The 23,454-nt window shown below is 52.6% G+C and overlaps 1 protein-coding gene across 10 annotated transcripts in view; it reads left to right on the top strand.

Moving 5' to 3' along the window:
• MBNL3 (muscleblind like splicing regulator 3) overlaps positions 1 to 23,454 on the top strand; it is a 97,110-nt gene that overhangs the window by 37,746 nt on the left and 35,910 nt on the right. For all 10 annotated transcript variants that reach the window (XR_016443998.1, XR_016444000.1, XR_016443999.1 and 7 more), the window contains one exon: positions 21,905 to 22,069. Coding sequence is in view for 7 of the 10 variants with exons in the window: in XM_090061495.1 (XP_089917621.1) it covers positions 21,905 to 22,069 (165 nt within the window). In the remaining 3 variants the exon portion in view is untranslated. The remainder of the gene's footprint in view (positions 1 to 21,904; positions 22,070 to 23,454) is intronic.

Genomic DNA, 23,454 nt, shown 5'->3' with positions numbered 1-23,454 from the left:
CGCTGTTCAGCTTGCACTGGAGGAAAAAAAATGCTCTCCCAGCATATTGCTGGTTTATGAGGCGTGGTGATATCTGCTATGTTTCACTGAGGGGTATTAGTTTAAGAAGCTATGAAATAGAAAATAAAATTTCAGCAAAGGAGAGAAAGGTACTTACAGTGTTATAAAAGATAGTTGCCCTTTCCATCCTTCCATCCATCCATTACAACACTGGTTGCTCTAATTCTGGGGTAAATAACAGTGATATGAAGGAAAATAGTTTAATTTTGCATTTTAATTAGAAGTTATCAGAAATGACGGTAGGCCTGTCGTACGCAAACCCTTGGGCCTTGTTCTGGGGGCCGAACTTGGGCTGCTGGTTTTTGCAGAGCCATACCACAGGGCTCTAGGAGTCTGCCACTAAGTTAGTAACTAAACCTTTCCTTTGCTAACTGCCTGCTGCAAACCTATCAGCTTTTAATTGCCTTGCCAGGAAATTGTCAGTGCGAGTGCTTTGCTGCTGCTTTGCATCTTTAAACAAGCTTTAAAAAAGACATTGCTGGATTACTAGAAACATGCATTGATAAGTGATGTCACTCAGGCAGGGAATCATGCTAATGGATTTTATTAAAAATGTGCAGACAGTGGGACTTCTCAGAGAGGTTTTGGTCTGTGCAACTAAGGTTTTGGGTGCCCAGAAAGTGATTAATGCCCAGGTTTGATTTGTTTACTTGGGGCATGTACTGTTCGCCTATGTGCATTCAAGAGGATCAGAAGCCAAAAAGCAGCGTGCTGAAGATCTCAGGTGGGCAGACTTGGATTTACGGAGGTCGAGTTCGAAAACGTAACTCTCTCAAACTGCTGCGGTCGGCTCTTTGACAGCCTTGAAATGTTTAAATATATATAACATGGAAGTAATGTTTTGTCCAAACTTTTAACAAAAGCACAGAGTTGCACAAAGCACAATGTTGAGTTGTTCCTATTTGTAAAGTAGCTGAGGCTGAACTACAAGCTTCCATGTTTGCAGTGTGATGTTGATAATGGCTGCAATTTAGAAACAAGCCGAGGTTATCCAGAACCAGTTATCCACATTTTCTGTTTCCCATAACAGACTGGCAGCACCTGGCACCTGCTGTTAGTGTAGAAAATTCCTTCTGACCTCCCAAATCTCGCTGATCATGGGATTCGGACATGCCAGGCCATCCCTTGCAGCTTGGGTACTGATCTTATACCACATTATCTTGCCTGCAGTGGGTTCCTCCTGTTTGAGATGGGCTTCTCATTTAAAGATTGCAGAACTTATCAGAAGCATCACACATGTCACTGAGCTCAGTTTGGCTGGGTTCTTCTTTAAAAACGAATTTTTTCTGGAAACGCAACTAGAGGAGTGTAGTGATTGAGCCTTAGAGCCTGTTTTGGGGCATTGCACTTTGCACACACAGCAAGGCAGTCATATGCATAATGGTGAGCAGTGTTTGCAATCTTTCTTTTCTGTTGTCTGACATGGGACTGCTCATATTCTTTAGCCTTGTTGAAACCATTTTTGACCAAGAACCAAGCAGTTTACTACTAAAAGGTTGACAGGTGTTCTGGGTGTTGTGTGTTGCTTCTGGCATGTACTTCAGTGCAGCTTGCAAGAGGAACGTGTATGAAAACTGTCATTATTGGGTATTTTTGCAGTGCCAGTAAAACCAGGGTGGTAGTTTGAATAAAGGAACTAAAGTGACTTAAAATAATAAGAGGGTCTGATTCTGTGTGCATGTACTCCTCAATAATGTGCTTGGTAACTTAATAATCATGCCAGCACATACATACCGTACCTTTCTTTGCAGTATGAGGTGGACCAGGCTTCAGGATAGCTCTGACCCAGCAGCTGCCATCAAACCAAGCGCTCCTGCGAAGGGCCTGATGGACTACAGGGCTCAGGCTCCTTTTGGGATGCTGTGTCTCCAGGGTGACACCCCCGGGGCTGTTCTCTTGCAATTAAGGGAATGAGATTGCTTGTGAAGAAGCCGCTATTACTGGCTTCTGTGTTTCAGCACTGGCTTGCTCCAACAGTGCTGTGAATGAATACCTTGCACGTTGTGCCCATATGCTTGACTGTAGCCACGCAAGTTACTTCTATAATGGTGCGAGATGTTGGAACACAGAATAGACACTATATGGGTATGTTGAACATTGTGCCAAGAAAAAAACCCATATGGTTGTTTTAAGCAGCTTAATATGCCCACTTTTGTCCCATTGAAGCACTGTACGCAGTGGCTTGGGTTTATTTAGCATGGACCAAGCAGCAGGGGGAGGGAGGCCTGGTGCAATGATGTGAGCAGAAGGGACCTGCGAGCAGACCCACTTCCCAGGGGCATTGTGCGCTTCTCTGGGCCGTGACTGTCTGCAGGGAGAAAGGTTGCGGATGCCCTGTTCTGCTGCGCCGGATGGAAAAGGCTCTTACGGATATACTAGGATCTGGCTCGAGGGTTGCACTATGGGACTGGGCAGCTGGATGTCAGGATCTGCCTATGCCAGAATCAAGTGAAGTGCTCAGTGCCTGTTAGCCCCTGTAGTCTGGATGCCAGAGAGCTGGCTGGGTCTGGCAGGCACAGATCAGTGGGCGTGCCGAGTTCGGGGACAGCCCGAGGCAGCCACTGGCTCTTGTTGGGCTCCAGCTTCCTCCTTGGGGTGCAACAGGGCAGACAGGCCCTATCTGCTTTCAGGACTCATCGTGGGGCAGCGGAGGGGCCTCTGGCCGGAGGAAAGACCTCAGGATTTGTGATGTGGCCGGAGGGAGACGGCAGCCTGGAGCCGAGGCAGTGAGAGACTGCATCCGCAGCTGGCACGGGTGGGGGCACAGCTGCAATCCCCAGAGTTGCCACCCCCCCCCCCGACCCCCTGCAACATTGCTGCCAGGGTGGGACCATGCCAAAATAGCAGAGTTCAGGGCTTTGCTTCTCCCTGAGGTCTTGGGCTCCCCTCCCTGCTGCTTGGGGTGGATGAAGCATTTTGCGTTTTGCTGCTTGTATTGGTTAAGGTCCAGGCCATCTCTTGGGCATGTCCCTCTCCGATGTGCTTCTTGCCTGGCTGCTTCAGGGGTCACAGATTTCCTTTCTGGGGTTTGATGTTTTCAGCCCCTTTTGGCCCATGGGAAATAACCCAGCAACCACAGCCGTTTGCGACCCCTCCACTGGTGAAGAGAAGAGGAGCAGATTCTGGTGACCTCCATAAACCCCAAGCCTGTGACATGGCGTATTGCTTGCAGCCTCCAGTATTTAAGGGCTAGGAAGTTCTGATGCAGAGGCCGTGCCCCTCACTCTTGTGCTTATTAGCAGTGGAGATGTGCTTGGAGGAAAAGGGCATCCATTGCTAATAAGCTGAGAGCTTAGCTCGATTTGCAAAAGGACTGGACATGTGCATGGGCAGGAGGTTCGTGGCACTGCCGTCCTCTTGGCCAGCCCATGGTTTTTCAAGTGGTGTTTCCCTTCCAGCCACCACCTAGTTCAGCCTTTGGGTCTGTGTGCATATTTCCACCTAAACCCCCTGGAATTTGGCTGTCTTTCTGAGGATGGCCTCTCAGCAGGACTGTCCAGGAGCGAGGTTTTCCACCCTGCCGGCATCTCTTCCCCTAGCCAGCGAGCCCTGGCATGTGCTTAGAGGTGCCCAGCTCTGGCTTCTGAGCCATGAGCCAACCGTTGTCCCGAGGGGACAGAGCCGGCAGCATTTCCCTTATTCACCGAAGCCAAGAGTAACCTTGGTTTTCTGGTTGGCTGGAGGATGGCGAAGTGCTGACGGCTGTTCGCAGTTGCCTAAAGAAGCAGCAGAGAAAATCTTTTGGGATGCGAGTCTGAACCCTCCTGGGTTCCTGCATCTGCTTTTGAACCGATGCTTTTTTAGACCTTTTACAGGCATAGTATAATGTTGTGGGTAGCGTGCTGCGGTCCATGCCCAGGGCTTGCTGCTTTTGGGCACTGCCCGGCAAGCTGAAGCGCCCCGTCAACACGAGCCAAGCGCTTAGATGGATGCCTCGTTGTTGAGTTGGGGTTCAAGGTCGTGGGTGCATGAATGAAGCCTCGCCCTCTGCCTCCTCCCAAGCACCAGGTGTATTTGATGGCATGGTTTTCCCTCACCTGTGCTCCCTGCATTACAGGCTTTGTCTTCTTTGCATGCACAGTTGCTCAGGGTCCTGTTCCCTCCCCAGTTCCTGTAAAAGGTAGGTGCATAGATTGCACCCAAGAGCAGGTCGCTAGATCCTGTGCAAGTGCCTCCTGCATCTGCACACATGAAGGCATCCTCCAGTGGTCCATGGATGGTGCCATGCAAGCAAGAGTAACGGCAGTGGGTCAGCAACACGAGCTGAGGCAACTCCATGGGCACAGCTATCTGTGCCCATGTGACCCAGTCCTTGAAGGCTGTAATGTCCTGGTGTGTAGCCTGCCCCTCTGAAAGGTGCACACGTTTAATCACACATGCCTATGCCATCAGCCTGCTTGGCTGTTTCTAAGTACATGCAAGGAGAACAGGCCAGGTTTACAAAAGAGCCTGTCTCCTGACCTCGCCCGTGTCAGCATCTAGTTTTTATTGGCCAGAGCTTTGAGAGGACTCTGCAGAGGAGCCGAGCCTAGTTAAAAACCTTCCTCGCTATTAAATTCATGCTTGGAGAGTCTTGCCCAATCCAGGCAGAGTTTTACTGCTGTGTATTAGTATTATTTTGCTGTTGCTCATAAAACAGCTGCTGGCACCTCCTGCCTTGTATAAAGACAGCCCTGTGGTACCGTTCTCTGCCTCGCAGGGGTGTTGCCAAGACCGGTGCAATAAAGGTTGTCAAGTGCCCCAACACTACAGTAATGGGCACTGTAAAGTGCAGTGGGTGGCAATGCCCTGGAAGTCACTGCGGGTCAGCATACCCACATCTGAAGAGCTGCTTCTGTGTGCATGGGCTTTGGGCACAGCCAGACCCTTTAAAAGTTGTGCTTGAAAGCTGGTATGGGGCACGTAGGCAGAATCTCCCTGGACAGAGGTAAAAGTGTTCAACTGCAATGCTATTAAAGATTGGTTATTTCATGCTATGGCATAGCAGTGTACTTTCAGTCCTAAAGTAGAAAGTAGGTAATATGAGAAGAGGTTGATAGAGAAAAAAATTGGAACAAGCTATCCAGAGAGGTTGTGGACTCTCTCTTTGACCCAGGTAGACCAAGCCTTGGCCGGGATGATGTAGTTGGGGCTGGTTCTGCTTTGAGCAGGGGGATGGACTAGATGTGACCTCCTCAGCTCCCTTCAACCCTCATTTTTTATGAGTCTGTGATATGCTGCTACCAGGGCATCTCAGGACTTTGAGTCTGTGTGCTCAGTGAAATCTCCAGCTGTCGATTGCCTCTGACATCTCCCAGTCCTGCCCCTGGTACCTGCTTACTCCGTGACTTCCCGGGTTTGGAGGGGGCTGGAGGTGGAGCTCCAGTGCCGCCGTGACTCTGAATCCTCCCTTGCAGAGCTGGAGCGTGGTCGTGCTGTCACTCCGCACACGTGGCTTCAGCTGGGAGCTGGGCCCTGAGAGGTTTATTATTCCTGAAAGGAAACGTTGTTTGCTGGGAACCAAAAAAAGGAAAAAATTCGAAGTGAACCCTTTTGCCTTTTCTAACGATTCGCAGGCAAACGGTGCAGCAGATGGTCTGCTGGCAATGCACGCTATTATTAGAAACACGATTAGTGCTAATAAGGTCACTGACAGTGGAAGAGAAGGTCAGTGGCTGAACCCGGTTTGAAAGGTGACAGCCTGTGTGCCGAGGGAGAGGGATTTTGCTTTGCAACCGCCCGGCACTCATGTTGATGCCGTGACCTCATTCCCCATCATCACGCGGCTGCACGTTTTCCGGCAGAGGCAGCCTGGCCTCGCGTGTCTGTAGCTGGGATGGCACTGAGACCTTTTGCGGGGGCCAGCCAGCCCCGTTTAGGACTGCAGCATCATTGAGAAGAAAGAGGGGTCAGGGCCTGAGCCGGCATCAATCCCCTGACGTCAGCCACGTGGCCTTGATGCGAGTCCCCGACGCGTGGCTGGTGATTCAGCACAGCAATTTGTGTGCCCCTCGCTCTGTGACGCCACATCTTCCCTGTGCCCTGCTCCAGCACTGCGGAGAGGCATGACCCGGGGACGGCAGACTGTGTATCCAGAGCCCTAAAGCATTGCCTACGACAAAGCCGTAGGGAGATCAAAGGCGAAGCTGGTCTCCAGGACCAGGGTAAGAGCAGCGGCAGGCTGCTGAGAGTGCCCCGGCTTCATGCCTGCACCCTCTTTGCTGTCTGGGCACAGTCGGTGCGTGGTTCTGCCGGCCTGGGGCACACGCCCAATTCCCAGGCTATCCTCCCAGGGAAGCCACGTTGCTACTGCAGCTCCGCAGCCCTGACGTAGGCCCAGCGGGTCATTGCCTGCCTGGAGAGACCCTCCAGGAGGGGAACTCTTGTAGACAGCGAGGGACCAGGATGGGGCCCCCGTCTCAGTGACGGTGCCCAGCCTGAGAATGTGGCCCTGGAGAAGGGAGAGAGTGACCGTGCTTTGCCCTGGCCTTTCTGTTTCTCATATGACACGAAGCCTTTTTCATTTGCTAACTTCAAGGGCAGCCCCTGGAGAACGGCTTCCACGTTGTCAGAAATACCCAGTGCATCTAGAGCGGGCGGGCAGCAGTGGGTACCAGCTGTCCCTTGGCCACTTTGCGCACCTGAGGGGCTTTCATGTGGCGTAAACACTGCAGCTCGATGAAGGGGTTTCCAAGCATGAAACTACTCGCAGTGGCTAGCTCCCTGTCTCCTCTGCCGTAGGATGCTGCGAGCAGAACGGGTGGACTTCTTCCTAGCAGGATGCTGTATTGCAAGCCCAGCCGCAGGGGCCAGGGCTCTGGCAGCAGCACAGACATCTTGGCGCTGTGGGCAGCCTACCTGAGAGCATCACTCATTGTGGACTATGGTTTGCTAAGCGCATAGTACCCTGGAGCAGGTGCACAGAGATGAGTACTTTGCAGAATCACGGCTGCACACGAGCGGTTTAAAAAAACAGCCCGGCAGGGAGGCCAAACATCGTGAGCCTGTCATGTGCTTCCTCTTCGTGCTGCGGCTTGCCACGATACCAGCCGGCACTGGAAGTTGCAGGGGAGAGGGAGAGAAACCGTCCCCTGCCTTATCCGTACATCTAGCCGAGGGATTAAAACTCGGGCCCTGCAGCATTGCCCAGGGGATGTCGTTCATGGCCAGCACTGCAGATCGCAGCACAGTCTTAGCAGTGGGGATGTTACAACCCCGCCTCTGGGCTCTGTGCTGTGCCAGGCAGCGGGGTCTCTCGTGCTGCCTGTCTCCTTGTCATGATGTGTTTGCTAGGAGCTTGGCACTGGGGATCCGGTCGCTTGGGAGGAGAGCAGCGTAGGAGCAGGTGGGTCCCAGCTGGGACCTGGGCTCTGTTCTCATCTGACACTGATGTGCTGTGTGGCTTTAGTCAACTCTCTTCACCTCTGCTTCCTTTTCCTCACTCTCTCATGTTCTGTGTTGCACAGGGCCTCACTGTCATCACTTCTGATCGTTTCTCATCACAAGGATGGATTAAGACCCTTGCCATACCAATATTATATGTTCTAGCCTAAATAGACCTATGACTTCAGGGTAAGCAGAGCACGGGCATGTATTTACAGCAGGCCACAGGAACTACAGAGCCCTGAAACGGCTTTGTCCAGGGGGAGGCTGCATATTGGTCAGTACAGGAAAGCCCCTGAGAGCAGGTGGGTGCCGGGAAGAATGTATAATTTAAGCTACTTTTTGGGGGGCCAGTCCTGGGAGGAAGAGAGATGTCCCAGGAGGAGTTGGAGGCATCGCTGTGTCAGAGGCACACGACGGGGCTTTCTAGCAGGAGTGGGTCCATCTGCTCCAGCAGGCAGGTGCATGCTCCCCAGCGTGGGCACCAGTGCCAGGCGTGCTGCATCCCAGCTGGGCAAGAGACATGGAAGCTCCTCTGCCGACGCCGCAGATGTCCTCAGGAAAGGTCAGCGCAGCCTGGCAGAAAAAGCCATCCTCACCAGATCAGCTGCTCTCGGCACATATGGGAATCGCTGGTAGCCTCCCGACTGCCCTCCAGGCTGCGCGCACCTGATCCAGGCGTAGGCGGATCCATCTCCACCAGCTGAAAGGAGGAAGGGACTGTAGGGGTTTTGCTGCACATGTAAGTACAGCCCCAGGGTTGCCCGCAGCCAAAAGCAACCCCGCGAGGGGTCCGATGCCTGCAGGCTCGTCCAAGGAAGGAGAATTTAAGCTGACCGCAACGGTGGTTTCAAACCCGTGTGTGTGTCCTCGCACTTTGTGCAATATAGGGCTCCAGTGAGCCTGTTTGGTTGCCTCCGGGCCTTGGCACACACTATGCAATCCCAAACAAGGGGAAGGGATCCAGGATGCTGCGTAGGGCTGTAGCAGCTGTGCTGTGCACGGCTGATCAACCCTTAGCTAAGGAGCTGGCGGGTTTGTCGGCTTGAGGGCTTCCCTCTGCCTGGGACTTTGGGGCCTCCTCTTTTCTTCCTCCTGTAAACAATCATGCAATCCCGGAGGGTACCAAGAGCCTTAGCAAAGTGCCTACTTGCTGCCGGTGAATGGGGCTCATCTTTCAGCTGGAAATTCAGGATCAGTCCAACCCTCCAGCATCGCTCCTGTGATCTGCAGCAGAGAGCAGGGCACAGCAGGCACCGTGCCATGGGCGAGAAAGCCAGCGTCCTTCCAAAACAACACCCGGCAAACTCTGAGGGATTGCATCCTGCCTGTTTCTTTATGGGAGAGGCTTGGGAACAGATTTTAGGCGGCGGGTGCATGGAATTAACCTCTCAGCATCTGAAGTGCCGGTTTCTATGAACGGCATTAGCTGCTAATCCTCGTTCCTGGCACCACGCAGAGCAACTCAGACATGGTTTTTAGACTGGGGGCCTGCGAGTGCGGCTCCTTTCTCTTTCTAGGCCTGTGGGTCAGCCTGAGCCGTGGGTCAAGCAGACATGAGGCTTCCTCGTTACGTGCCTTGAAGCCTTTGTGCCAGCTTGGGCAGCATGCAGGCTTTATATTGCACTGTATTCCTTTGAGACTAACGGGACAGGTTTGCTTGGTTGAATAGGGAGGCGGCTCTGAGCCGAGCAGGGCTTCTCTCATGAGAGTTTGGGAGAATTTTGGGAATGTCAGGAATTCTGTAACGAGGCTGGATCGTTAGAGGTTGTGCTCACACTGCACATGTGGGAGGGACGCAGCACAGAAGAGCAGCAGGGCTTGAAATCCATGCACGGCAGAATTCAGCACGTTGTGTGCCGGATGTGATGGCGCTTATGGGGTTTGGTTAAAAACATGCTCGTGTGCAGCCTATATGTCCCCCGTTGACCTCACTTAGGGCCCAGATCTACTCGTGCATGGGGCTTCGACGTGCCGCTGGCGCACAGGGTGCCTTCCCTTGCCCTCTGCTGCTGCTACTCCTGCTGCAGCGCCGCGTTTCTCAGAGCTGTTGCCCTCTCGCTGGTGCCCGTGCGCTCCACTAGTCCTCTGCCCCGGACGCTACAGCATGTCCTGTTCCACGGAAGAAACTATGGCAAATATTTACACGGCCCGCTCCTGCCTTTCCCTGCAGATTATAACAAAGATTGGCCGCCCTGCTGCTTTCCGCTGCCAAGCTCTATTTAAAGAGCACGTGGAAGAGGGACCGGGGAGAAGGGGGGAAGAAAAGGCAGCCGTGAGCCCTATGCAGCTCTTCTAATTATGCATTAGACTGCTTATGCGGCTGATGATAAAGCAGGCTGGCAAATAGCAAAGGTTTTAGAAGCAAACCCAGGTGGGATATTTGTTCCGCGCGAGTCGGGGTTGGGGTATTCTTTGGCTGCCGCTTTGTTGGAGGCTGTTGCTCACCGCTGGTATCAGAAGACCTGAGAGGGGAGTTGAGAGGCGCTTGGGCTTTCCCAGTGACCTCCTGGCACTCTGCAGGGGGGTCCGAGGGTTACCGGGCTGGGCGAGGGGAACTAGAAAGTCCTGAGCAGAGGCAGCTCCTTGGTAGGTGCGCCCGCCTAGGTCTCCGCATTCACCTGGGCATGGTGCTGCAGCACAAATGGGTTTCTGCAAAGTGCAAACCGCAGCAGGGCTGGGTGGATGGCCGAGGCAGTGGAGCTGGCACATCCCATGGTGCATGGGCCTCGGACTTGGCTTTCTAGGTGCTGCTCCAAATAGCACGTGTGGCCTGGGAGAGGCTCCTTTCTCCCTCCGTGCCTTTGGGCCGCGCTCGCCCACCTGGCGAGAGCACCTGGGTATCAGCAGGTGACGTGCCCAGTGCACCCAGGGCGCAAGCCGCAGGGGACTTTCCCAGGCTCCTTGTGAGCTGTCAGCCCAGATGGGATTGTGGTTTGTTTTTTTGTTTTTTTTGTTTAAAAAAAAATAATAATAATTAAAAAAACCCGAGGCATTGTTTATACCCATTAAGCTGCTGTTTTCTGAGCTGAGCAACAACACACAGAGAAACGGGGCTGGTTCTCAGATGGTGGTTGCGGTGGGTTGCCAAGTTCTAAATAAAACATAACTCCTCTTTCTTTTTAACCTCCCCCAATGTGGCACCATAGCGGGAATCCCCTCACCATCGGGACTCGCTCCATGCAGGAGCTGAGTCCTGGGGTCCGGGCCGTTCCCAGCTGTGCCCTTCTCCGTTTATCTTTTTCCTCTGCGTGCCCCCAAGGAGAGAGGCAGCCATCGCTGCCACATGCCTTGCATTTGTATTCATGAACATAATGCCGTAACATTTATTCTCCCGGGCTTTAATGTACTTTGCTTGCTTCTGTCTACGTGGAGTTGCCGGCTTCAATTGTAATATTCAGCAGACACTGTAGGTAGAGGAAGGTCAGAAGCATCAACTTCCCATATGACCTTGGGGGGAGATTCAATCAGCCAGTGAAAGTTGTAGAATTGGATTATGGGCTTTGCAATGAAAAAGTGGTTCAAGGGACAAGAGAAAACTGTGTTTGGTATTTAAAAAGCCAGCCTGAATAATAGCAGTCTGGAGGAACAATACGGCAGGAGACAAAGGGGACTGAAAGAAATTACAAGTTTTGTATACATAAGCCAGCGCGATGCCGCTCTGAGGATTGGCACAGTTATCAGACTCGATGACAGCAGGGCAATCAGTGAAATTCCAGGATTTCCTCCTAAAACTGCCTTCCGTACTTTTAGGGTTGGCAGTAGCCATCCAGAGACACACGCACACCCTTTGGGAATATTAATGCTGCAAAAGGACATGCTTCCTATCTGCCCTAAATGCATTTTGTCATCACAGAGCGGGGAACAGGCCTTTGGGTGATGCTATTGCAGCCGTTCCTAATGATTATTGACCAGACGCTCCAGCAATATTGTGACAAGGAGGGTTTGATGGAAGTATTTGCTTGGAGACAAGTCGTGTTTGGTGTCATATTCACAAAAGCTATTTTAGTTGCGTTTTCAGCTTCCCAGATGCTAGGAGCGTAGTGGAGTAGTACTTGAAAGGAAGAAACGATGACTAAAATAGTTCCAAGCCTTTTGCTTGCTCTGTTCACAAAAATCCCTGTGCATGTGTTGTGTCCTCAGTTCAAAGATATTTTTATTCTGTTGACTTGTGTCACAAAATCCCACACTATTAGCATGTAATAGTGCTGAATTAAAAAGAAGACTTGGACAAACATTTCATTCGCCTCCTTTCATGGAGCTCAGCTGGTTCCAAGTGGTAATCTGGCTGCTAACAAGCATGTTTTCCAGATCTTTGACTCTCAAATTCATCTCCTTCTTGCCCCCGCCCCCCTCCCCCACCCCCAAAAAAAGAAAAATCCACTTCTGTCAAAGGATATTCCCTGGATCCGGTGAACACTGCCCATTGCTCAAAGCAGGAACGCACTTTGCACATACTCGATAGGTTAAATTCAGTGCATGTTTTTTAATTGACTGTAGACAGGCTTTATCAACGGTGCATATGAAGAGAGGTTGGCAGGGAAGCAGGGGTGGAAAGAGTTGCCGGTTGTAAACATGTCATGCAGGGACTACCGGTCTTTCCACTACAGAATAAGCGCTATGAATTTGTAAGGATCTTCGAGTATAACCAGCAGCTTGGATGAAAATGGTGCATCTAAGTGCAGCAGGGCAGCTATTGCCTATTTGCCGAGCCCTGGAGATTTGCAGCAGAGCACCGTTGTATTCAGCAGAAGTAAATGCCCTGGAAGGAACTCAGCTTTCCAAATTGCAAGGTGAATTCGGACTTGGGGTGTTAAGTTATCCCATCCCTTGTGTTCGTCGAGAGCCTGAACCACTGCGGGAATGCAGGAAACTCCTGTCACTCTTGCGTGTAGAAAACATTGGCTCTGGCAGGTGTTAGCTGTGTATATGCTTACGCCTGATGGTGATGAGCAGTCTGGGCTGCGCTGAACAAGTCTGATCGGAAGAGTTCACTGCTTCGATGCCGCAGCTTAACGGCTTGAAGCAACTCTCCGCTGTAAAAAGGAGGGTCTGGGAAAGAAGAGGTGGCACCATAAATGCTGTGCACGAAAAGCAGGTTGTGTTGTGTTGCTGCTGCCTCTCTGCAGTGAGTTGCAGGACACTATGCAATGCATGTGAGCAAGGCAAATATTTCAAGGATAAAGACCTTATAAAGTAGCAGCAGATAAGTGCATTGACATCCCTGCAGCACGAGTCCATTTCCTACCAAACCCTCTAAGTTGGTGCCTAATGTTTTTGCCTGCACTGTCCAAAAGAGGTGGAGTTTGCAAAAACCCTGGTGCCCCAGTCTGGGGTCCCCTTGCTCTGGGCACTATATGGCACACGTCCAACACTTGACACACGTCCCATCTCAAGAAGTGCCCTTGCGCTGGCAGTAAGGAAATAGCTTCACTGTTGAACAAGTCACACAGGGGTTTCCTTTTTGCTTCTTAGTTATATTCTTGTTGAATGGGACTTCCGGCCCTGGTCTCCCAGGCCCATTTAATTCAGGGGCTGAATTTCTCTCTTGCACACCACTGTAAAATTGCAGCAGTTCTGCTGCAGTCATTGGGTTCGGTTAGATGAGCAAATGGCGGCAGGATGCACCTCTCCAAACAGAGCATCACTTTGTGCAGTGCTGAACTCACTGTGGGCTAGAAAATGCAGCGACTAAGAGCCAAGCTTCAGCTTCCTACTATTGTTTTGTTTTTCTCAATCAAACCAGTGGCAGGCACCCATCTCTACTGCGGTCTAGGCCTTGGATTTCCATAAGGACATGCACTGAGTTAAAGATGCGAGCACGCTTCGGAGGTGCTGTACAATCTCATTATTCCTCGGTGCTCGGTGCACGTAAGCGGTGCTGATTTGCCATGTTATATGTAGTGTTACATGTAGGCCTAAGCAGTAGAAAGACAGAACAAGTGGAGGGTTACTGGTGTTTTTGTGGTGGTGTTTCACCCAGTCGGTTATTGGCAGCTTTCAGGTTCCATTCGGATACGTTTGCAAAGATGATATTCGTATTATTCTTCCTCTGAGTCTCGTGTCCCTTTGAGGCACAGATACCCAAGTCAAATGGGGCTGGGTGAGAAAGGAAGGCTAATGAGTGTGCAGGAACTAACGAGTGTGCAGGGACCTGTGTGTTGTCTGCTTCTTCCTGGCTTTTTGCATTTTCCTGACTTACCGAACATGGTAGAACACCTCCCTGGGCTGCAAAGATGTTATTTCCCTGACTTCCCCAGGGCTAGGTGGAAATTAAAGGCAGGATAAGTTTTAATCAAATCCTTCCAATTCATCATTTGTCTCCTTGGCAGGCTCCTAGCTTTCAGCGCGCAGTGCCTAGAAGGAAGAACAGGCTGCCTGCCTGAATGCTGCAGATTCAGCTGGGAGAGGCTCGTGCCTAGATCCCCCTTATTCTTGTTTCAGGGGAGTTTTCTGGTTCCCGTCGATGCACGCAGACACCTCCCCAAGCTGCTCTCTGAGCCGGCCCGTTCAAAGGAGCTCAAATCACTGTTCCCACTGCTCGGTCTCACCAGCTTTCACGTGAGCTCATGGCAGAGTTCAGTCATTCTCGCTCAAAATCAACCCCAGGCTTGCTCAGGGAGCAAACCCCTTGAAGCTGGTGGAAATTCAATCCCTTGGTATGAAGCCTGTTTGAGGCATGTGAAGGCGGAGCGTGTCACCCTGCAGGGGTGTGCGAGGCAGGCAGGTTTTGCCACTGAAGTTGTGCACGGCTGCTGGGAGCTGCTCGGTAGTTGCAGCTCCTCGCTGGGCTGTGCCCTTTCCAAATCGCAGGCAGGGCGTGACCATTCATTTCTTCTGCAAGATGGGGCCAGGTGAAAATGTTTCTGCCAGGGAATGAAGGCCTCGGCACGCTGCATCGAAACACCAGCATGCTTGAATCAGCAAGTCACTTCTGCCACTAACAGAGCTCAATTAAAACTTCAGTTTGCAAAGCCCAGCCACAGTTGCAAAGCAGGGCTTCCCTTTAAGAGAGTTGAACCCAAAAACAGGGCAAGGAAGTATGCAGGGACGTGTCTGGCTCCCCCACCCATGTCGCTGCAGGAGCCAGCACTGAGGCTGTTGAAAGTCTCCGTTGCAGAGGTAGTCAGCTTCTCTAGTCTGCCCTGTCAGCCTGAGACGGACATATTTTTGGGAGCCAAGAGGGTGGGAGGTTTGCAGAAGTGAGGGCACATAGCAGCCTTCCACTCAGATATTGCAAAATCCACATGGCATGTGCTTTCCATTACATTCCACTTCATATTTGCTCAAAAGGGCGTTTTTCAGGGGTTGTCTTGTGCATGGCACCACTACCCGTGTCCCAGCCAGGCCACGCATGACTCGTCCTCGTCCCCGTCCCGTTATTTGATAAACAAATCTGAACTCTGCTGCATTTCATGCTCCGTGGATCAAAACCTCAGCGTGTTTAGTAATCCATGCTGACTTCCTCCCTGCAGCTCCAATCACCATCTGGCCGTGCTGAAGAGAACCAAATGCTTTTCCTTTTCTGACGCTGTCTGTCGCCTGGCAGAATCCAAATCAGGCTGGGATAAGGGGAGGTGTTTTATCCTCCGCTGAAAAAGCTGGGAGAAAGCTCTGCTTGCATTGTGTTTTGATTGTTCCCACCATCAACTTTGTTCCAGCCCCATGTGCGAGTGCACGCCGGGTGGGAAAGCAGTCGTGTGGGATGAGCCACTTAGCTATGGCAAATAGGGTCCTATAACAAGGGCCTGGAGAAAGGAGCAAGCAGGCAGTGGGACTAGAAAGGGGTTGAGACCAGTTCTTTCGAGGAGAGGCAGGGTTTTGTAGATCTAGGTTCAAATCCCTCCTCTGCTACAGCCTTCCTGAGTCACCTTAAGCATGTCACTTAATCTTTCAGCACCCAAGTTCCCTGTCTGTGGCTTGGAAGTAATTACGCTGCCCTTGCTGAGATGCTATGAGAAGAAATACATTGGCTGGGTAGGAGAGGGCAGGTTGCAAGGTCTCCAGATTGTGGTGACAAAGGCCCTTGAAGTCTCTAGGAGAGCCAGTCTTGCTGTGCTGGTAGCAGAGCATGTGATCTCAAGGTTTTGCTGCTCCCTGAGGCACGGGCAGAGCGTAGCTCTGGGATTGCATCTGGCTGCAGGACAGGATGGCAGGTTGGAGCGATGCAGCGCCTGGGCTTCAACTGCAAAGCCTGGAGGTTTGGTTAGATGAACATTGGAGCATGGTCCCCAAAAGAAATCAGGTGGGGTCCTCCCTGGTCATACATGTCGTTTGTCAGTGTGGGGGCACATGGGGTCCATGGCCCCAGCTGGAGGCAGTGTGGTAGCCAGGTGGCATGTTGTCTCTCCACGCTCGCAGTTTTATTTTGGGGCATTTTGGAGGAAACAGCAGCACAGAAGAGACCCTTGCTCTGCCCGTGAAAACATGCAGGTTAGAGTCTTCCCAAGTCTGGCAGCAAGCATAGCTAAGGCAGGCCAGTTTGGGGTGCAAGAAAGGGATGTGGCCGTCATTTTACCTCCATAGTCACCAGGGCCAGCTTGACCTCCGGCTTGTCGAACTGCACCAATATGTCTTCGCTGCCCTGCCCCAGCGCCTCTCAAACCAAGCAGGCTGCTGCAGGCGCTTTGCTCTGCCGCTGTGCCATGGGACTGTGGTCACGGGTCTGGCCCCTGTGTGCCAGGCACTGTTCCGGTCCTTGCCTTGGGTTGCTTTTGGCCTGTCCATGCAGAGCTTCAGGCTCGGTGTGGAGTTCACCAGTGCTGTAGCATGAAGCCCTCTCTGCATGTGCTGGCTGTCCTGAAAAGGGGCCAGGTCCCTTCTCTCTGCTCAGGTTTCCAGCAAGTGTCAGCTTCAAGAGAAGCCGTCAGGTCTATAGCTTGTCTGGGAGCCCAGCACATGCAATTCTGCAGGGAAAAGCAGTGCTCATACAAACCTGAGCGTTTCCCCTTCTCGACTTGCTTGCGTCTCACCCGCTTCTTGTATTGGGTCACTAGCGCAGATCAAGAGGCCTTCAGGGAGGGAGCTCTGTGTGCGGCGCAGCCCAAACAAGGATCAGGGCCAGCGCGTAGAGCCTCCTTGGAGGTGGCAGGGATCGCTGAACCACGCACATCAGTGATGCTGACGGCTCCCATGTGCCGACAGCCAGCAGCCCGGAGATGGCTGCACCGCCTCTCGCAGCCACTCTTCCAGCTGCCCAGGCAGGGGGGTCCTCAGGGTGCTGTTATGACCCAGCCTGGCCCGGGGGCATAGCCCAAAGAGAAGGGCCAACCGCTTCAAACCCACTGGATGCACATCGTTCCTTGGGTGGGAACAACGGGGGTCAGCCCGCGTGCCGTGGGAGCTAGGAATTGGCTGCTGCAGAAGCATCTGGCCTGGTCCGATGAGCGCGAGACGGCTTGTCCAGCCACCTCCGCCCCCCGTCGCCAGCCTCCGATGCCAGCTGCTTACAGGACGGAGCAGAGCAGCGTGACTGGAGCTGGCAGCACACCGTGCGTCACAAGCCAGCAGCCTCCAGTGAGGGGGGGAGCATGTGGGAAGAGGGGTGAGGAGAGTCTTATACATATATATTTTTTTAAAAAAAGGCTTGTTAATGGTATATTTTTAAAGACCTGCACTGCCCGCGTGCCCTCCAAACCCTCTGGCCCTCAGAAGCGTTCGCTGCCAGCCATCACAAGCTGCTTCCATTTTGTGAGGAGCTGGAAGTGATCGTTGTAGGGAGCTCGTTTCTGCAACCAACAGCAGCATCTGCTGTAAGCCTAGGGTTTCCTCTCCTGCTCATGTCCGGCCCCGGGCCAGGGAGCGAGCGCATGTGTAGCCTTGGAGTCAATATTTGCAAGGTGTCCGGGAAGGTGGGAAACGAGTGTGTTTCATTAAAAACATGTTGCAAGCCTGCAGACTCCTGTAGATCGTGGGCAGGAGGCTCGGCCCAGTCCTGTGCTGTCCCCCGAGTCCTGCGTGGCACCTTGTAGCTCCCTGCCTTCCTGGGTCAGCCAGGGTCCAGCCCAGTCCCGCCGGCTGCTCTGTTAGCTGCATCTGCCTCCACATCTGGCAGAGGTGGCCCTGCCTCACACCTGGTCCCTCAACACCTCCCGTGTCTATGGATAATTCACTGATGCAACAGGTTGATAATTAAAGGCCAAATAATGTCCCAACCCCTTCCACTAAGGCTGAAATCAGCCTTCAAAATTGATCAAAATAAGCTGAGATGTTCCCTTGCGAATAGTCATGATATTTCGTACCCTGCTGAAAGCTTTAAAAGGACAAAACTGTTGTGGAAATGTGGGATTTCAGATCCTGTTATGAATGCCCTGGATATGTTGCTATAGAGCCTAAGGGATGTTTTCAAAGGGCAGGTATCTTATCAGGGATATTTTGAACAATCACAGGCATGTGCTTTGTGACATTCAGTCCCTGTAATCCAGGTCCCTTTCTTGTCAGTCCCCAGCATTTGATAGAGGAGATGCAAAAACCCACCCTGACTTTGGTGAGCTTTTCACATGCATCCATGGCAGGGAGACTCAGCAGTACCTCTGATCCACATATGAGCCTCAGGAGGGGTCTAGTTTTGGATGTCTGTGCTGTGATGCTTCCAAATTAGTCTTTGCTGGTATGCCTCGAGGGAGTGGGAATGGTCAGGGCACCGGTCATTAATGCTGCGGCCCTCAGATCAGCATGGACAGCCCCCATCACAGGCGTGGAGTCCACGGAGAGCCCCAAGGCTCTGCGTGGGTGCCAGTTTCTGCCCACCCAGGTCCAATCTCAACATCAGGGCCTAAGGCTTGATGCTAATTTATTGGCACCAAAGAGCACAACGCCCCGATTTGTAATTAAAGTAGTTCCCACCCTTAAAATAGAGTGCTCCAGCCCTAACCGGGGTGCTCTACATGACAAATCAATGACCCGAGACGTCTCTGTTGGAACAAGAAGCCCATTTTCAAGTTAAAATAGGGCACTGAATGTTGTTTACAAAACCAGTAGCACATCCCCCACCCCCCTCCATTCCTGTAATATATTTAAAAAAAACATCTACGCAAATGTATTCCAAATTTGGTAGGAGTGAACGTCTCCCCAGTCCGAGGCCTGCGTGCCAGCTTTTGGCGGAGAGGAATTTTTAGGGCTGATAGAGCACCTTTGTAAATATTAGCTTGTCAAAGAGCAGCTGCCTGGCTTCTCAGCTGCCTGCCATCGTGCCAATGCAGGTCCCACGCCTGCGTGGCAGTCTAGTGACGGGCGAGATGAATGGCTGCGCCAAGCCGGGTGATTGTGGGTGCCGGGGTGAGCTCTCCGTTGCAACCCTTTGGCCCATCGTGGCTGGGGCAAAGGCTCTCCCGAGCCAAAGAGTGCCCTCTGCCCCTTGCTTTGCACTGATGCAAGCTGCTTCTGGCTGGGGATGCATCTCTCTGGCCACCTTCTTGGTGGAGGAGCTGAGCCAGGTGTTTCCAACGTTTCCTGTGGTTAAAGGCAGCCCCACACCCCCCCCCTCACCTGCCAGAGGAGACTCTGGGGGGGCTGTGGCTGACATGGGTTTAGTAACGCAGGGACCTGCGGAGTTAGCTTTATCCCTGTCTGCCTCTTGGAGCAGGGAGGAGAGTGCTGGCTTCTCCTGGTACCCTGTCGTCCAAGGCATGGCCCGGGCATTGCCAGGCAGCTGCAGAAGGAAAAACAACCTGGTGGCACCACCACGGTCCTGCCCCAGCCAAGGGCTGATTCTGCCCCGTGCCCCTCCTGAAGAGAGATGAGCCAGGCCCATCTCCCTGGCCGGCATGAATTGCAGGAGCAGGCTTTTAAATTCAGGTTTTGTAGCTGTCAGCTACCAAATGCCTTGCCTAGTTCTCCATCCAGTGATTAAATATTTATTGGCGTGCATATTTAATGCAGAGGGCGGGAGGTGTCGCTGCAGCTCGAATTGAGTTGGGGTGGGAGCAAGAGAGCGAGTGGTTAGAAAACAAATCCCCAGCTCTTCCTTCCCCACCCTCTGAGCAGAGCAGGCTGTTCTGCAGCCTCAGGCCTCTGCATCGCAGGGCCAGCCTGATGCCTTGCAGAGCTGTGAGCTCGAGACTTGCCGAGCGTGGTCCCCAAGGGTGTGCAACAGGGACAGAGCCAGCTCCTCTGTCTTCTAGCCTCACCGGGCCTGGAGATGCAAGGTCTGGGATAGCAGTCCTCACCTGTGGGGAAGCTGTAACACTGACTGCCCGGCATAAGTGAGAGCAGCCCTAACTTGCACCATGGGCTGGGCAAACCTCCCCAGCGAGGATGGAGGTGGCTCTGAGTTTCCTTTGCCTGTGTGGCACGGAGCCGGCAGTGTGCCCTTGTTAAGGGCATCCTGGGCTGCATCGGTAGGAGCGTTGCCAGCAGATGCAGGGCAGTGATTCTTCCCCTTTATTCTGCACTGGGAAGGCCACATCTGGAGTCCGGTGTCCAGTTGTGGGCCCCCCGCTGCAGAAAGCATTGAAGGGAGAGTCCAGTGGAGGGCAACGAAGTTGGTTCAGGGGGTGGGGCACATGACTTAGGAGGAGAGGCTGAGGGAACTGGGCTGATTTAGTCTGCAGAAGGGACGATCGAGGGGGGATTTGATAGCCTTCACCTCCCTGCCGGGGGCTGCAAAGAGGACAGAGCTGGGCTGTTCTCAGTGGGGGCAGATGGCAGGACAAGAAGCAATGGGCTCAAGCTGCAGCAAGGGAAGTTGAGGTTGGATATTAGGAAAAACTTTCTCATGAGGAGGGTGGTATAGCACTGAGACAGGCTCCCTAGAGAGGTGGTGGACTCTCCATCCTTGGAGGTGTTGAAGACCCGGGTAGACAAAGCCTTGGTGGGATGATGTAGTTGGGGCTGGTCCTGCTGGATCAGGGGGTTGAACTGGATGTGACCTCCTGAGCTCCCTTCAACCCTCATTTTCTGTGATCATGTGACCTGTGCCCTCCGGAGAGGCGTGGGCACAGGCAGCTGCAGCCTGTGTTCAAGAGCAGGAGCGATAGCTCGTATCCTCTGTGGATGGGGCCTGATGGGAGCTGCAGCGGGCACTGACAGCAGGTTCCCATGTCTCTCCTCCAGGTGCTTAGCTGGACTCGGGCTCACCTGGGCTATTAACTCCTAGTAAGAGCTCGACTTTGGGCCCCTGGTTCTGAATTTGTCACTGTGCTCAATGCTGGGCTGTGGGTCTGGACGGGCTTTGTGCCCCTCCCTAGAGGACTAAAGTTTGGCAGCCAGCGTGCTTGGTTTCTTGAGCAGGCAGGGCCTTGAATCACACGGTCATGTTTTCCTTTCCTTAAAGCCAGTATTTAAGATGCAGCTGGGAACTCAGTTTCCAAAGCCAGGTTCCTGAAGAGGAGAACACCCGCCCTGGAAATGTTGTGCTCGTTATCAATAGTATTGCTGAGCAGCATAATGAAGGTAATGCTGTGCAACTAGCAGCCCCAGTGGCAGACTGATTGCATGTGAAGCCAAGCAATGTCTACTCATAGCCAAGGAGATAGTCTTTGCCCCCAAAAACCTCACCATCTATTGGGATCATGATGTCTCTAAGCACGGAGCAAGAAGTGGCCTGGCAGGGGCGCCCTGTGCTTTTGACAGTGCTGTTTATATATTTGGAGCAATGCTTTTTTCCCCAGATTGGTGATCTTATTGATGCTTTTCTCTGCCATCCAGAGTAACAGGAGCTAGGGCAACACCCTCCTTCCTCCTCCTCCTCCTCCTCCTCCTCCTCCTCTTCAGAGTTCAACCAGGCAGGATTTCACAGGTGGGAAATGGGCATGGTCACTGCAAAGGATGCAAGGGACCTAGTGGCTGTATGAAGAGCGTTAGTGGCAGTGAAGCTGTATTGTTGTTTCACATAAGGTAATGCTGTGGTGGAGAAAGCATGGTTGTTTTAAACCCATCCCTGCAGTTCTCATGCTACTTTCAGCAAAGCAGCAGGCATGACTTTTGCAAATCAAATGCATTTCTCTTGATGTCACGTTACCTCCTATAATGGGATTAGGTCTGAAAGGGAAGTGGGGGGAAAAGAAAGGGGGCAACCAGCCTCAGCACTTTGTTTTTAGTTCACTTCATTTTCCAGCTGCTATCCAGCAGTCTGGCGCTGTGCTCGTTGGGTCCATGGACCCGCAGAGCAATGGTTAAAAGTAATAAGGAAACGGGTGGCTCTTGCTGGTGTGGTGGTGTAGTTCATTCACAACAGCCATCACAACAACATTTCTATTTGCAGTAGTCTTTTGCTTATTTTTCCAAGTCTACCTTTCATCTGATCGGCTCCCTTGAACAAAACCTCCGGAGGCTTTGTGGGAGGCTTTTTCACGTGAGCAAGATGCTACCGTAAAAATTGCACAGGTGCCTTTAAAAAAGCAAAGCGGGGGGAGAGGAGGCAGGTAGCTGAACAGAAAGCTTCCATGTAGGTGCTGGCGTTTGTTAGAGGCTTAGCAAGCGCGTCGTCTCCCTGGCCCCTGAGTGCTGCCTTCACTGACGTGCTGTTTCCTTTCCCTTCCAGGGCCGGTGTACTCGAGAGAACTGCAAATATCTCCACCCTCCCCCACACTTAAAAACACAGCTCGAAATCAATGGACGCAACAACCTGATCCAGCAGAAGACTGCGGCAGCCATGTTTGCACAGCAAATGCAGTTCATGCTCCCGGGCGCCCAGCTACAGCCAATTGTAAGTCACACGACGGCCGGGTCTTCTCTCTGCTGGTTCCCTCCCCATTTATCCTGTGCTCAGGCTCGGGCGAGAGAGCCCCTGTGCCCGCATGATGCCTCGGTGGCATCCCTGTGGGCATAAGGCACCAGCTGCGTGCCTCCTGCTGTAGGCTGGAAGCTTTGAGAAAAGACTATTACCAGCCCCAAGTCCCCTGGGAGACCTTGCAGAGTCCACAGTGTACATGAATGTCCTTAAACCATCTTGGTTGACACGGTGCCCCTTGGGTGTAGTGTGGAGAAAGGTCTGGCCTGGTTGTGTGAAAACTGAGTTGGAAATTGGGCTCTCCCGACATCCCCGTGCAGCTTTCTGAAGCTGTTTAGTCTCCATCCTGCCATCCCTTGGCTTGTGAACCCCTTGCTTCCCAAGGTGAGGGCTGACACTGGACAAGATAAGTGCAATGCAGGCCCCACCTGCAGCAGTCTGCAAGCTCGCATGTTCCTCACGGCCGGCACTCCCCTGCTCCTGCTGTTGCAGCGGCTGATGTTATTTAGAAGCGTGCGGTCCAGCAAGCTAAGAGAAGGAAGGTCCTGGTCCCTGATGGATGCAGGCAGTGGCTATCTTTGGTTATTGCAAATATGGTATCTAAAAAGATCTTGGCTGCAACAGCGTGCACTCAAAAGCCATGACTCCCCGAGTCTCTGACCCGCACACATGCGTCTGGGGTCTGTACATGTCTCCATGCTGGGCTTCTGCTATGACTGTTTGCTCCTTGCTGGTGTTGTAATAGTGCCTAGAAGAGCCAGAGCCCATTCTTCTGGGTGCTGGACCTGCTTGCCACTCAAAGGCAGCCCTTCCTCATGTGGCTCACCGCTGGAGGAAGAGAGAAATTTGGCTTCAGGTGCATGGATCAGTATATTTTCTTTAGGTGCCTCCCTGTAGAGGCCCAGCTGGCCTGCACTAATTAAATCCTCCTACCAAGTGTTGCCACTGCTAGCAGGGGCAACGGCAAGGGATTGGCCTCTGCATGTAGGGGAGGGAAAACCAGGATGTGTGTTCGGGATCTGGTTTCAGAGAAACCCTTGCTTCTTGCCCATGCGTTTCCTCCACTCTCTCAGGATGGCACAGGACTGCGCCATGGCAAGCTGGCTCTCTGGCCGGGGTGTTGCTGTGTGCCCGTAGTTATCTCTGGAGTCCGGTGGGGCTGGGTGGATGGTTTATACCTATTATTATGCATGCATTTCAAAAGAAAGCAAGAAGTGCCTGAGTGACTTTTAGAAATGAAGAGCAGACCTGGGTTTTAGAGAGAGAGGGTGATTAAACACTGGCTCGGGGAAGTGGGGAATTCTCCGTCATTTCCAGGCTTGACATCAGGACTGGTTATTGCCATAAAAATGCGCTCCGAG

The sequence above is a fragment of the Crocodylus siamensis genome, chromosome 8 (genome assembly GCF_052110815.1).
Source record: "Crocodylus siamensis isolate JL-2025a chromosome 8, ASM5211081v1, whole genome shotgun sequence".
Lineage (NCBI taxonomy): Eukaryota > Metazoa > Chordata > Crocodylia > Crocodylidae > Crocodylus > Crocodylus siamensis.
This window is presented reverse-complemented; position numbering and strand designations above follow the sequence as displayed.